The sequence below is a fragment of the Pistacia vera genome, unplaced genomic scaffold (genome assembly GCF_008641045.1).
Source record: "Pistacia vera cultivar Batoury unplaced genomic scaffold, PisVer_v2 Contig82, whole genome shotgun sequence".
Taxonomy (NCBI): Eukaryota; Viridiplantae; Streptophyta; class Magnoliopsida; order Sapindales; family Anacardiaceae; genus Pistacia; species Pistacia vera.
The window spans coordinates 364,173-378,342 of NW_022196690.1; the positions used below are offsets into that span (position 1 = coordinate 364,173).

The 14,170-nt window shown below is 36.5% G+C and overlaps 2 protein-coding genes across 5 annotated transcripts; both read right to left on the reverse strand.

The window, feature by feature from the left end:
- Window positions 1-208: 208 nt before the first annotated feature.
- On the reverse strand, window positions 209-3,207 carry LOC116117636 (casein kinase II subunit beta-1-like). Of its 4 annotated transcripts, none has more exons than XM_031403662.1 (5): window positions 2,663-3,207; window positions 1,520-1,738; window positions 1,151-1,245; window positions 891-1,056; window positions 209-480 (listed from the first exon to the last, which is right to left on the reverse strand). In XM_031403662.1, the coding sequence occupies exons 1-5, from the start codon at window positions 2,883-2,885 to the stop codon at window positions 350-352; spliced, it is 834 nt and encodes a 277-aa protein (XP_031259522.1). In that variant the 5' UTR covers window positions 2,886-3,207; the 3' UTR covers window positions 209-349. The 4 variants fall into 4 exon arrangements, with proteins under 4 accessions (XP_031259522.1, XP_031259520.1, XP_031259521.1 ...); XM_031403660.1 differs by having other exon boundaries at window positions 1,151-1,260; window positions 2,663-3,204; XM_031403661.1 differs by having other exon boundaries at window positions 894-1,056; window positions 1,151-1,260; window positions 2,663-3,202.
- A 5,840-nt stretch (window positions 3,208-9,047) lies between these two features.
- LOC116117620 (coiled-coil domain-containing protein 97) lies at window positions 9,048-12,137 on the reverse strand. Its single transcript, XM_031403639.1, has 3 exons — window positions 11,831-12,137; window positions 11,016-11,542; window positions 9,048-9,470 (listed from the first exon to the last, which is right to left on the reverse strand). The coding sequence occupies exons 1-3, from the start codon at window positions 11,982-11,984 to the stop codon at window positions 9,213-9,215; spliced, it is 939 nt and encodes a 312-aa protein (XP_031259499.1). The 5' UTR covers window positions 11,985-12,137; the 3' UTR covers window positions 9,048-9,212.
- Between the last annotated feature and the right edge of the window lie 2,033 nt (window positions 12,138-14,170).

The following is a 14,170-nucleotide window of genomic DNA, read 5'->3' on the forward strand; positions in this document are numbered from 1 at the left end:
AGAGTCAGTAGCCACACTGGCACCAATCATAGAATAAAGAAGGCGACATGGAAGAAAGCAGTACGAGGCATTATAATACTTACTCTACCCAAAAAAGATTGAACTTACGGAGATGCTTAGACAGCTAAAATTGTAACCAAACGAGGAAAAAATAAAAGATGAAGAAGAAAAAAAAAAAAAAAAATATAATAAATGATTGCTTCCCATGATAGTGAATTTGCTTTACGTTACTATTTAAAACATGTAAAAGAAAGCCTAGACTGAATTCTCAAAAGCAATACTTCCACATAGAAGCTAGATAATACAATTTTCTGAATTCTCTCACCCAAAGAAGCTTCCTATTCCAGCATCATGGCTTGTGGATCTTGAACCCAAATACTCTTGGAACATAGTTCTGGGCTGCCTTCTGTGGCTTCAGGTGCCCATATGTCATCAGGAACAGGTGAGGGAATGTGGTTCCAAAATACGCTCCATCAATGTCTATATAGAGTTAAAGAAATTTAGGAAATATTTGCAAACCAATGTCCTGGGAACATAATGTTCAGTTAAAAACCTAACTGCACTCCAAAATAACATGCACGAGTCACAGTAAACATGCCACCGATATTGATGTATAAGCTATTCATATCTGACATTTAGTGTAATAAAGTGGTCACTCCAAGATTAAATTTATCTAGCGCTATTCATATCTGACATTTAGTATAATAAAGTGGTCATTCCAAGATTAAATTTATCTAGCGCTATTCATATCTGACATTTAGTATAATAAAGTGGTCATTCCAAGATTATATTAATCTAGCAATATTCAGGTTTAATTACCCAACAAGGCTGCAAGAAAGAAACTAAACAATATATCACAAAAGGACTGAAAAGGAACTTTGTAAGGATACTACCTTGATACTTTGATCGAGGGTAGTAAGCATCTTCACATCTGGGGCAATATATTTTCACAGTGCTTGAACGAGGAATGTCTGATTGACCAAGAGGGAGACAGGGTTGTCCACAACAATAGACTCTTGGGCATCTACCAAAGTCATAGCTCTTGTACTTGTCTAACTGTAAAAATTCCAATGATATTAATTCTAACAAGTGCCTGAATGTTGATTCATGAAAGCATAAACTTCACAAAATCATGAAGAGCAAATCTTACCATAGCAGCCATTCCTTTGCTAGTCAGTATGTATCGGGCATGAATTAGACCATAAAGCATTTCTGCTGCAGATTCAACCAATTCGTTTTGTTCCTCTGTAAACATATCACCTATAAATTCAAACCAATAACTTCACTACCTATGAAAAAAAAGTAAAATGACTAGGACTACATAGAAAAGTTATGCATCATTTCCCAAAAATGTCAAATAAAAGAATTCATCAAGAGCTGTAAAATAACTATGATCACAATATTAGCTGTAACATTGTACCAGAATGAAGAAGAGCACTGGCAGAAATAATTGCATAATAGCTTCAACAAGATTACATGGAGAAAAAAATGCATTGTTTCCTTAATAATACAAGCTTACCGTGTGAGGACTCAACATCCAAAATTAAATCGAGTGCGTAATCATAATAAGGAACTTGGCTGCTTAAACCACAGAGGTTAAAATCATCTTGAATATAATCATCATCCACTTCACAAAAGAACTCATTTCCTCGAAGATTGCAAAACCATGAGATCCAAGACGTATCCTCCCCATCAGAACCACTGACATCAGACTCCTCAGTGTCTGTTTCAGATTCCTCTAAAGCCAAAAAAGATATAATATAAATTAGCCAATTGATGAGAACAGCCTCCTATAATACAAGCAGGAAAAGTATTACAAAGGAAGAGGGGGGTTCAGGGAAGACAACAGAAAACACAGCAAATTTTATGAAAGTTAAAGATAGTGTCCTATTCTTTAACAATTAAGATAACAGGACGTCACAAAAAAATCAGACCTTCAATAAGTGCAATTAATACATAAACCATTACAGTTGACTGATGAGAGATAGTGTATATCTATATTCCCATATTGTCCACACACAAAAAAAGTATCTGTACCATAACACAGACAGCAAGTAGAAAATCTTTTGATAAGAAACAACAAGTAAAAAAGCAGATATTTGCAATTAGAAAATCAGGAATTCAAATTTGCCTAAAAGAGTACGGCTGTATACAACAGCCGTGTAGAACAGCTCACTAATCTCATCCCAAATGAATCGGTAGATGAGTAACCATTTCAATGTTAAAGAAAAAACTCAATTCATAGTTTGATCAACTATGTTAAAAAACAACACAAAGCCTTTTCATCACAAATAGAAGTATGACTGAAGGTGGTTTAGTTTCTGTTAATCAGAATGAATTATAGTTTAGACCAAAATTGAAACACCTTACAGTCTCTTTTATTATACTGAAAATCAAACCTAATTAGGTGATTCAATGTTTCTAAAATTACAAAACAAATCTATAATTACATATTCCAAGAAACCAAAACCAATATACTGTAAAATCTCAAGACATCAATTAAAAGTAAAACTAGAATAGTCTCGAGGAATACACAGTAACACTAAAAAAACATGAACAATTGAAAAGCTACACAGTTTATCATGAAATAAACTCTTCTTAGGAATGAAAATAAATAACATATACTATTTCGAGATGTATATGCAAATAAGCAAGAAGATACCATCAGAGGCGTTGTTTTTGGTGAGCGAAGCGGCGCGAGCGTCTCGGTGATGATCAGCTGGATGCTTCCCCATCAGAACGGACAAATCCTTGCCGTTGATCGTGGCTCTGGAAGTGGATGGAGAGGATCTTTCGAGTTGCTTGTCTAATGCGTCGTTAATCCGCTTCCGATCAACTGAACCTACAACCTCTGATTTGGAGCCACCGACTCGCTCTTTGTACATCTCTGTATACTCTCCTTCGCCGATGATGGTTATATTTAGAAGAGGTTGACTGTCATCGCCGACACATGGCGCAATGAATGACTAAACTAACCCTAGGTCTCACCAAGCTAGGTTTTTCTTTTCTTATTTTAATTTTCAAAAAGAGTGTGTTTCACAAAGAGGGTAGCGGCTTTGCCCATCTCTTTGTGTCGCAAGATTTTTTAATGAGGAAAAAAACAGAGTAAGAGAGAGAGTTTAAGAGAAAGGGTAAAATGGGAAATAAGGATTTAAATGTCCGGCGAGGAGGCCGATAAATCGGCGGAGAGAGCTTTGCTTTAATAGTTGAGGGGAAGTTTATGTGCAGTTAGTGGAATACTTATCAGGGAGTATATGGAACACGTGGCAAATGATTAGGAAATTGCGAGCCACATGGAATGTGGTATCCGATGAGAATGTTTAGATCAACAGAAAATCAATTGGCCATCAAGAGATCTGACTTTGTAGATAAAGTATGGAATAAATAAATATCTTTTTCGTAAAATTATTTCTGGGGTTAGGGTTTTGTGTATTTTAATGAAAAGGGTAAGTGAGGGTCATGAAATTCATAAGGTTTTAAAGGTAATAAAAAATTAATTTTTAAAAATGAAAAAAAAAAAAGTTTAGAATTAGATAGATCATTTAAATGGGCAGCAGAGGCTAGAGGTGGAACAAATGGGACGGATTAGACAGGTCAACCCTAACTCGGCCTGCAATAAAGCGGGTTGAACCTGGATCGCCAATATGGCGGTCCGGGTTGAACCCAACCCGACAGTAATCCCCAGGCGGGTCGGGTTGCAAAATGACAACCCGCAACCCGGCGGGTTGTTGTTTTGTCTCTTTTAAAAGAGACCCGCCAACCCGCCGGGTTGGCTGTTGTTAACCAGTCGGGTTGACCTGCGGGTTGGCCCAAAAAAAATAAAAAATTTAATTTATTTTTTCAAATTACTCATTTACCCTTGAAATATAGCCGTTTTATAGTCGTTGGAGGGGTCTTTTTCGTCATTTTTCTTTCCCCTTTTTTTCTGTAAATTGGCCCTAAACTCTCACATTTTTCTCACAACTCAAATTCTCTCATTCTCTCATATTCTCTAATCTTTAATCTCTCAATTATTCATTTATTCTCTCAATCTCTTTGTTATCAATTTGCTTGTATTTTAATTTTTATTAGTTTTTACAATTTTTAATTCATATTTCCAATTTTCCAAATTCCAATTCTCTTTCTTTAATTTTTATTTATTCTACATCAATTTTTTTTTTCAACTACAATGGATAGATATTTCTTTCCCATCAATTACAATGATGAAGGAAACTATTATCATAGTCCTAGTCCCGTTGATTTTACTAACATAAATGCAGGAGGAGATTCAAATAGTTCCGCTTTCCCATTCTTAGAATCCTATACATCTCAAAATATGCCCCCGATTCCAACAGCTCCCGGTGGTTCTAGAAGTCATCCTCGTAATCGTCGTGCTCGTCTAACTTCGTCTCAAGCTGAGGCGGGATCATCAACTGCCGTCGAAAGCGAGACAGATACACATCAGACGTTTGGGCGTATTTCGACAAGTTTTACGAGACAAAAAATGGCGTTCAAGTCAAGAAAGCGAGATGCAAATACTGTGGAAATATTTATAAAGCTGATTCAGGTAATAGTACTAGTACTTTAAAAATGCATGTTAATAAACATATTAATCAATATGGAAATAGAGAAAGCAGTCAAACTCAAATAACTAATATGGGTACTACTTGGCATTATAATTCTGATGTATATATGGAACAGTTAGGTTTATATATTGCTGCAACTGATCAACCTATTAATATGGCTGAAGATAAATATTTTGAAAGATTTGTTCAAAATTCATTTTTTCCAGGATTTAAAAGTTATTATAAAACTGCAATTAGAATGATTTAATAAAATTGTTTAGAAAAATGAAATTAGAATTAAAAAGTAAAATACATACTTGTCATGTTAGTGTGGCTCTAACTGCCGATATTTGGAGTGGTAGAGTTAAACAAGATTATATTTGTGTGACTAGTCATTATTTTGATAATGAATGTAAATTAAATAAATCTTTATTGGGATTTAGATTAATGGATGTTGATCATAGTGGTGAACAAATTTATAATAAAATTGTTGAAGTTTTAGAAGATTATGATGTTGTTAGTAAAGTGATAAGTTTAACTTTAGATAATGCAAGTTCTAATAGTAAAGCTATAGATTATTTTCAAAGTAATTATCCTTTATATAACAATTTGAAGTTTTTTCACCAAAGTTGTGCATGCCATGTTATTAATTTAATTGTGAAAAGTGGTATGAAAACAATTAAAGAAAATATTAATAGAATTAGAAATTGTTTGGCTTGGATTACTAGTAGTAATAAAAGAAATGTTGAATTTCAAGACGCTTGTATAAAATCAAATATGTCTCCTATAACTTTTGCATTAGACATGTCTGTTAGATGGAATATTACTTATTTAATGTTTGATTCATGTTTATCTTATGCTAATATAATTAGTTATTTTGTAGCAAATAATATAAGTCCTCATTATTTGGTAGAAAATGATTGACAAATAACTAAAGTATTTCATTCTTTTCTTAAAACTTTTTACCAATCCACTTTACAACTTTTTGGTGTGTATTATCCTACTAGTCCATTGGTAATATATACAATTATAAAAATTTCTGAGTTATTTATAAAAAAACAAAGACAATGTAATTTTAAATGCACCAATAAAGGCACTGGAATTTTTTTTTTTTAAAATATTGGAAACCCATTCATTTTCTTTATTGTTTAGGTACTATATTTGATCCTAGAATTAAATTAACAGGTTTAGAAAATGGTTTTGACAATTTATGTGAAAATTTACAAACTGAAGTATATGCCAATCAAATAGGAGAGGTAAAAAATACACTTTTCGAAGTATATTTCTAATATAAAAACAGGTATGGAACCTGCAAAGAGGCGAAACATCCAGAGAAGCTGCATCAGAAGAAACAAATGAAGACTTCTACTATTGGGGTGCACTGAATAGGCCGAAAAGGACCCGAATCCGAAGCACAGTCTCCTCTTCAGAAGCTCCACCAACAACAACAACAACTGATGTACTATCTTCCATGCAGTCGTAGAGTAATGAGCTTCAACAATATTTGACAATCCTTGAAATGTTACTAGTAGATCCACAATAGAGAGTCAACATTGATCTCTTAGACTATTGGAAAGCCAGAAAATATATTTTTCCGGTATTATCAAGACTTGCCTTGGATGTTTTCGCTGTTCTTGTCTCAACCGTCTCATCCGAACAAACATTTAGTGCAAGTGGAAGAATTTTAAATGAAAGGAGGACTAAACTTTCACAAAAAATAATTGAAGTCCTCACATGTCTTCGAGATTAGGAACGGTCGCACCATCAAGGTTAATACGAGGTTGTCGACGATACTTTAATAGAATCATTTCAATTTTGTAGTATAGATGATACAGATGAGGGGAGTCCTAGTGAACCCCAAAATTAATTGTTTTGTAAATTGTAACTTGTAAATTAATTGTCAATTACTGCACTCTTTTTTCCTTACCAAATTTTTGTCCTATTGGGTTTTTCTTGGTGAGGTTTTTAACGAGGCAATAATTATTGTAATTTCTTATTTTATTTTTTAATAAATGAATAAATTTAATTATTCTTATATTACAATTTTAATGTATTAAAATTGAATTAATATTGGGAATGTTAACAAAAAAAAAATTAATTTAATTTAATTATTGATATTTGAAAAGAAATTAACAATTAACTAAAAACAATTACATTTATTCATTTATAAATTGTTAATTATTCATTTGAAAAGTTAATTAAACATTTAAACTTAAACAAAATAAAACAAAACAAAATAAAAAAAAAAATCAAAAAGAGAGTTAACCCGGCCCAACCCGACGGGTTAGGGTTGGCGGTCCGGGTTGGGCCAGCCAATTCCCCCACATTGGCAGGCGTAACTCGGCCTGCTAATGTTGCCGGGCGGGTCAGGACCGACCCGTCGCGGGTCGAGTCGGGTCGGGCCGGGCTGCTTTTCCACCTCTAGCAGAGGCAAGTGAAAAAATATATAAATTATTCTACTGTTTTGGATCCAAAACATTCATTCCTTACGTGCTATGCTAAGTTGCTTTTTATTTTTCATTTTAATTACTAAGGGTGAACATTCAAGCACTACATGAAAGTGTATCTAATTACCCATGGAGTCTGCAAGAGGTGTTATTGCAACCAAGATTTTGAAAATCGGACTGGACAATGACCCGTTCAAAGGTCCGATTTTTGGTTTGACCGGTTTGACCGATTGGATGGGTCGGTTGGACCGTAATTTGTAAAATTATTTTTAGTCCCTGAAGGTTTGAAATTCATCAAAAACACCCTTATAAGACTCCCTTAAGGTTTGAAATCTATCTAAAACACCCCTGTTGCGTAAAGATTCTGGTGAGTGGTGACGATAGCGACGATCGACGGCCAATCAAAGCTAGAATCTTAGGGCTTTTGATGTGTAGGTGTCGGCGACTCTGATGGTGGTACTAGGGAGTTCCATCGTCGTTGGAACCCGCTGGAATCAACGAAAGAAATCCGACGTCGCGTCACACGTGAACTTTAGGTGGACGGCGATTGACGTAGGCGACTGAAAATGGATGGTTTTGGTCGTGGAGACGCCGTCCGTCGAATGGGGGTGTTTTCTCCGTCGAAAGATGCCGGAATCCGACGAGGTTTAGCTGCGATCATTGTTTTAAAACCCGGACCGGAGGGCAAACCGTTTTGTTGTCCGGGTCACGGGTCAACCGGTCCAACCGGTTGGACCGGTCGGTTGGATCGATGACGTCAGCAATATTTTATTTTTAAAAAATTACATATTAACCCCTTATATTTCAATATATTACAAAAATTCCCCTAAAAAGTTCAAATTGGTCCCTACAAATTTTATTTATTCCAAAAATACCCCAATAAAATTACTAATTAATCCCTAAACTTTTGATATATATCCAAAATACCCCTATAAAATTACAAAGTAACCCTCATAATTTTAAAATATTTCAAAAACCCCCTTGAGACCTAAACCGGACCGGAGAAGCTGCCAGTTCCCGGTCCAACCGGCAAGTCCGGTCCCGTTTTTAGAACAGTGGCTGCGATTGGACCGCGATTCGGCACTATTCCAACGGTCCAACCGCGGTCCAATCCGGTTTAAATCAAAATGACAGTTTTTTATATATACCAGACCAGATTTACCACCAGGTGCCGATCAAACCGGTCCGATCGGACGGTTCGGTCCGGTTTTCAGAACCTTGATTGCAACACCACAAGACTTTGATCAAAGTGTGAGCATCTCAATATTTTCTGCTACTTGATCTGGATCTGCTACCAAAACCCAAAATACTGGCATATTCCATCCTCAAGTCTGAACAAACCAACTTATCATTCCACCTCTTTCTATTTCATTCTCACATAGGGCAGAGCAACAGGATGACATATTCCGCGGAGCTTTGGTAAGAACCAGCATTTCTGAATTGCATCAACATAATCCCCACCCACAGGATTTCATTTACCCACAACATTAATCCCTGCGAATCACCATAGTAGACAAATTTGCCAAAACTTTTGACACACCTCACTGTCTTTGAGAACCAACATAACCCCTAGCTACTTTTTGAACTACAGTGTCTTGCTTTTCACGAATAAACTACATCCAACAATTATACCAGTTTCTAGCCCCCCTTTAGTCTAAAATGTAATTGCTCAATTTTTTTTTTAACATATGCATCCCAAATGAAATACAAATTTTCACCTTAACAGAAGCTGAGGTGGATGGATTGCATAAGCTGCTAAGTAACAGAACACGACTAGGTTCCGATCATAGCTTTCCCACCCACATTTGCTCTTCTTGTTGCATATAGCTTTATGCTCATCTGTTGACTCTGTTGGATCCCAATTTGCACAAATTTCTATCCCATCTTGGCTCCCTTCTCTTTGTCTACTTGCTTCGTACTTGTTTTGAACTTTTATTTTCTCCTTTTCTCTGCTGAGTTTCTCCTTTCAAACATAATGCACAGAACCACAGCCACTAGACAAGAAGTTTATTCCCATTTTCAGAGATTTGTTGAAGTCAATTCGATAGGGGACCAATAAGGTAAACAGGTGGTCATGCATTATTTACACAAAAAGATATATGGCATATGATTACAGTAGTCAGTTACTAGTTAACAGGAAACACCTGGTAAGTCAAAATAATAAAATAACACTAAAAAATAAAAATAAAAATAAAAAAAGGTAATGCAACTCCCGTTCTTCTTAATCTTCAGCAAAATACTTCTCCTCAGCATCCTGGCCAACTTCCCTGAGCCAGTGATCATCCAGGGTCTCATCATTATCTATTTTTGAGTAATCAAAATGTTGATGATCTTCACCAGAAAGAAACTTCTGCTGCATGATGTAAGTGAACTGGCCCATCATATCTTCAGTTTCTTCTGCTGATGGCACTGCCTCTTGAATTTGACATCCTGTGGTGGTTTTGCTACCATTGTTTGCATCAGAATCATCCACGAGCATCTGAAATTCAAAGAAACATCTCAGCATGTCAGAAACAAACTTTTAGGCATTTTGAAGTAATGAGAAAGACAATGTTAAGTGTCACTCAAATACAAGCCAAAAGAGACAGTCATCATAGGTAAAGTTAAGACACAGTCATCATAGGTAAAGTTAAGACACAGTCATCCTAGGTAAAGTCCAACCATTATTAACTTGAGAAGAAGATTCATGAATACAGAACAAAGCATTTAAATCCCATAATACTACACTTACAAAGTAAATATCCCAATCTTATGATATGACAATTGATTTGCCAACACTACATTAATGATAAGATGATGTGGCAATTGATGTACTATAACAAATTTGTTGTCACATCACTTGAAATGCAAAATTGGGATGTTAACTTAGCAAGTATGGCATAAACTCTTTTAAATCATGCAAGAGTATTTACTAATTTATTTGACAACCACTGAGAATCACTATAATAATAATTTAACCTATCCTGTTACTACATTTTCCCAGCTCTGTACTATATACACTAGGTAGAAAAAGAGAAAAAGAGAAGTTAACCCAAACATCAAATTTGAAAATTCCTACCCTTCCACTTGCAACATAATCTTATCATAGAACATGAATGATAAGGACATAGCCCCAACCAATATCTTACCTACTGTACTACTTGGTCTTGGAAAAATCGGCGACTTCAAAAAAAGAAAATGGCATGTAATAATTTCCATATTAATTCACCCAAATGAAATATAGATAAATTAACTTATATCCTTCTGTTCTCATCAAGTGGGAAATATGCACCAACTAACTATAATTTTTGAAAAAGCTCAAATCAAAAAGCAACTTGAACAATTTTTATTTTACTTTTGCCCTAGCTGCAGGTTAAATTTGGATACAGTAAGACACTAACAGTATAAAATAACACCACATCTACACATCTGAGGTATTTTGCAGTACAATTGTGCAATAAAAGGCCATGAAAATAAGCTATAGTTAAGTCAACCGTATAAATAAAGGATTTGAGTAAGAGTCCAGTATTTGGTCCTCTGAAAATGATTCAAAAATGCAAATACGACAAGTGTCAATGTGCTCCATATAGGTTCAGAATATGGTCAACACAAAATAGATTAAAGTTTTTCTAACAAATAAACAAAAAGGGATGAATGTTGCTAAGATGCTTATCCTAATATCTTTCACATGAGAAACTTCTGACATCCAAGAAAGCTACAAAAGGCGGATAAAAATTGCATCTATGACTATGAGTACAAGACAGCCAAATAATCAGAAAAAGGAAAAAGATCATGTTTCCGCTGGAGGAAGTTTTTGGAACATAAAAATCAATACTGGTTCAGTAGCTAACTGGTATAGCTATTTTACACTTTTAATCTACTACAGCTATTGATTGCTGGAGATGATTAATTACAATTGCCAATGTTTGAACTATCTTCACATTATCCCACGGATATAATACTTTAATGGTTAGCAGAAACTAAAAAGTATGAAAATTATTCAAAAGGAAAAACAGTACCACGAACTTAAGAACATAAAGATTACCTCTGTGGAAGGCACAGCCCCGTTAGCTTTTTTCTCTAGAACTTCCTCTTCCTCCTCCTCCTCCTCTTCATCTTCCTCCTCCTCTTCCTCCTCCTCTTCTTCTTCTTGTTGGTTTCTTTCATTACCAATCCAATCCCTCTCAGCCACACCTAACCTCTGCTGCTCCTCCCTAATCTTTGCCACCAAAATCGCTTCCTCGGATCGCCTAATCAAAGTCTCAGACCACCTCTCCCCTGGCCTTGCCATGTTCCTCCCAGTCAAATCCTGAAACTTCCCCACATACTCATGATGCAAATACGGCTCCCTCTCCCTCATTGCATCCTCTGAAAAGTACTGGCCATCCCGTATCAGTTGGTTAAGATATGCCAGCCTCCTGTTCTTCACAGTCACCGACCTAGACCGCAACTCTTCTGAGGTAGGGTTCATCTTGCTCCTAAGATTTTTTAAGTGCCAATTAATCTCATAGTCATTGTTGAGTGCATCAAACTTGCCAAGCTCATCACCAGTCAATTGCGATCCATATCTTTCTATAATAAATTAAAAAAAAAAAAAAAAAAAATTCAGCTGAATTAGTACGCGAAGATAGTGAAGTTTGGAGGAGTTAAAAAATCATAACAATAGAAACTTATCAAGCCTTGCCTAGGGAAAGAAAATAAGGAATCGAATAAGCAACAACAGAGATAAAAAAATAAAATTAACAACTAATTAGACTTGATTTTAATCAATATTCGAATATAAAGCGAAGAAGAACAAGGAAAAGCATGATTGAGAATGAAAATTGTAAAAGTAAAAGGAATAGATGGTAAAGTGGAAACCTAGGAAAACGGCGGCATCGCGGGAGAGGAGGTCAAGGAGAATAGATTTGCGTTGAGAGGGTGTGGTGGCGTTGGATTGAAGAGCGCGAGGAAAGTAGAGATCATCCAAACAAGAAAGTCTCTCACTTATGCTTTCCTTCACTTCTCTTTCCATTTTCTCTCTTCCTTCACTTTCTTTTTCTCCGAGTTAGATTATCTCATATATACATATCTCCGTCAGTCGTTGGCGGTGCTGACTGCTGAGTAGCCTGAATTATGTACCCACGCCGCCCTTGTAGCTTTCCATTCGAGAAAATTTAGCTGCCGTCATCCCAAGTTTCTATTTAAGAAAATAGCCTTGAAAGTGTTAATCATTTTTTTTTTAATTTAAAGAAGATGACGTGGCATAGTTAGGATTAATTAAACACGTAAAATAGGTTAAAATGAAAAGATTAAAACATATATAGCCGAATAAAAAATAATGAAAGTTTTTAAAATTTGAAATTTCGCAAAACAAGCCCCACTAACTATTCACCTCGCTTAATCGAAATTCATCAGTTCAAAAAGCGATTTCTTGATGGAAGGGAGACCGATTTTTTCCGATCGAACACCAATTGATTTGCACCCTAATCATTTCTTGAACCTAAACCGAATACAGTCGCGATTTTCGATCGATTTGTTGAACCCTAAAATCGATTTCCTTAACCGTAAACGAAATCTGTGCCATTTCCGGCGATACAGTCCACATTTCCGATCGAAACTGCAAACTTTGACACCAAATTCAATCCAAAACCATGAGTGACACTCCAATGAGGAGGGAAGCCCAACGCCACTTCGAATCCTAGATTCCGGTGGCGCAAGCAGTTCAATGGCTGCTCCGTGGATCATTTGACTAGTGAAGGTGGTCCACACGTAGAGGAGACGCCGGCGGCACAAGACAGAGGAAGAACCAGCAAACGGTTTGAAGACGAGAGTCAGGCGAGAATTCAGGCCAGGAGGAGGATTCCGGAGAGAATTCAGCCAGGAGTGATTCCGACGAATTCAGGCCAGGAGGAGTCGTCGGAGGATCCAGGCGATGAGGAGAAGGTCGGCGAAGATAGGTACGTAGTTTGGGAATTTGCTTGTAATTTCGCTTAAGCGATCATTTGTATCCTAGTGATTATTCTGTTTTACTCGTGATCGCAGCCATGATCGCTTAAGCGATCTGAGATCTGGGCAGATGTATCTGTCCGAACCTAAGATCGCTTAAGCGATCATGAGTGTTTACTTTGGTCGCTTAAGCGATCTTAGGTCTGGCAGAATCACATATAAATAAGCGATCTGTTGTATCGCTTAAGAGATTCTCAGTGAACTCTTGGTCGCTTAAGCGATTTAAAATCGCTTAACGATCTTGCATTAAATCGCTTAAGCGATCTTGCATGAGGCAGAGTAAAGATCTCTTAAGCGATCCGAGATCGCTTAACGACTACAGTGGTTTTGGTTTATTTTTGTTGATGACATTTTATTTATATCGATTGTGCAGATTTTGCAGATTGTACGGACCGTAAACTGTAGAGAGTACAGTTAGGACCTATAAGTGAGAAGGTACCCTACTTCCCTGCAAGGGTGACGGTGAGGTCGAGCTGAGGTTTTTAACAGAATGAGGGCCATTTTAGCTAGAATGAGGCATGGTGAAAGAGATTTTGGTGGCACTTGTTTCGGTCAGTTTTTAAGAATCGAACAAGTGGAAAAACATTTTGGGGGCAGGGAGTGCATTACATGTTGATGCACTCAGTAAATGCAACAAAAAAAAAATGAATGTGGTTCGTGGTGGAGGGAAGCCACTATGGTTTGGTATGATGGAGTATGCGTTGGTGACGGGCTTAGGATGCGGGAAAGTGCCAACTAAGCGAGGCAGACGCAGTAGGACGATGCGGGAGCCATAAACTTTTGTAAAAAGGTTTTGAAAGGGGCAAAGTCTATTACAGGAAAAGTTTTAGAGAAGGGCTATATACAGTTCGGTTTATGATGCAAGAAGATAAAAGTGTGCTTGATATTGTTTTTACATTCTATCTTATTGGCTGGTGACTCAAAAGCTGTTAAAAGATTGGTTGCTGTTTGTAAGCGACTTGGAGTTCTTTAATTCTTATCCGTGGGGACGGATATCATTTGAGCGAACCATCAAGAGCCTGAAAAAACCAGACAGGGCGTTAAAGCAGCCGAATGGGGCGGGAAGCTAAACCAAGCATGTAAAATTTGTTTGGCTTCCCATGGGCAATGCAGTAAATATTAATAGCTCTCTGTTATATTTTTTATAATATTGTGTGTTTGAATAATGCATGGACTGTTTTTTTATAATGTAGGCTTGGATGTACGAGGCCA

Bases quoted from the DNA above. Each gene is read 5' to 3' on its own strand.
- LOC116117636 (XM_031403660.1), bottom strand. From the start codon at position 2,885: ATGTACAAAGAGCGAGTCGGTGGCTCCAAATCAGAGGTTGTAGGTTCA. The intron at 1,739-2,662 runs GTATCTTCTTGC...TTTTGGCTTTAG, and splicing joins CAAAAACAACGCCTCTGATG to AGGAATCTGAAACAGACACT. The intron at 1,057-1,150 runs GTAAGATTTGCT...GAATTTTTACAG, and splicing joins GCAAAGGAATGGCTGCTATG to TTAGACAAGTACAAGAGCTA.
- LOC116117620 (XM_031403639.1), bottom strand. From the start codon at position 11,984: ATGGAAAGAGAAGTGAAGGAAAGCATAAGTGAGAGACTTTCTTGTTTG. The intron at 11,543-11,830 runs GTTTCCACTTTA...AATTTATTATAG, and splicing joins CGATGCCGCCGTTTTCCTAG to AAAGATATGGATCGCAATTG. The intron at 9,471-11,015 runs GTAATCTTTATG...TTTGAATTTCAG, and splicing joins GGGCTGTGCCTTCCACAGAG to ATGCTCGTGGATGATTCTGA.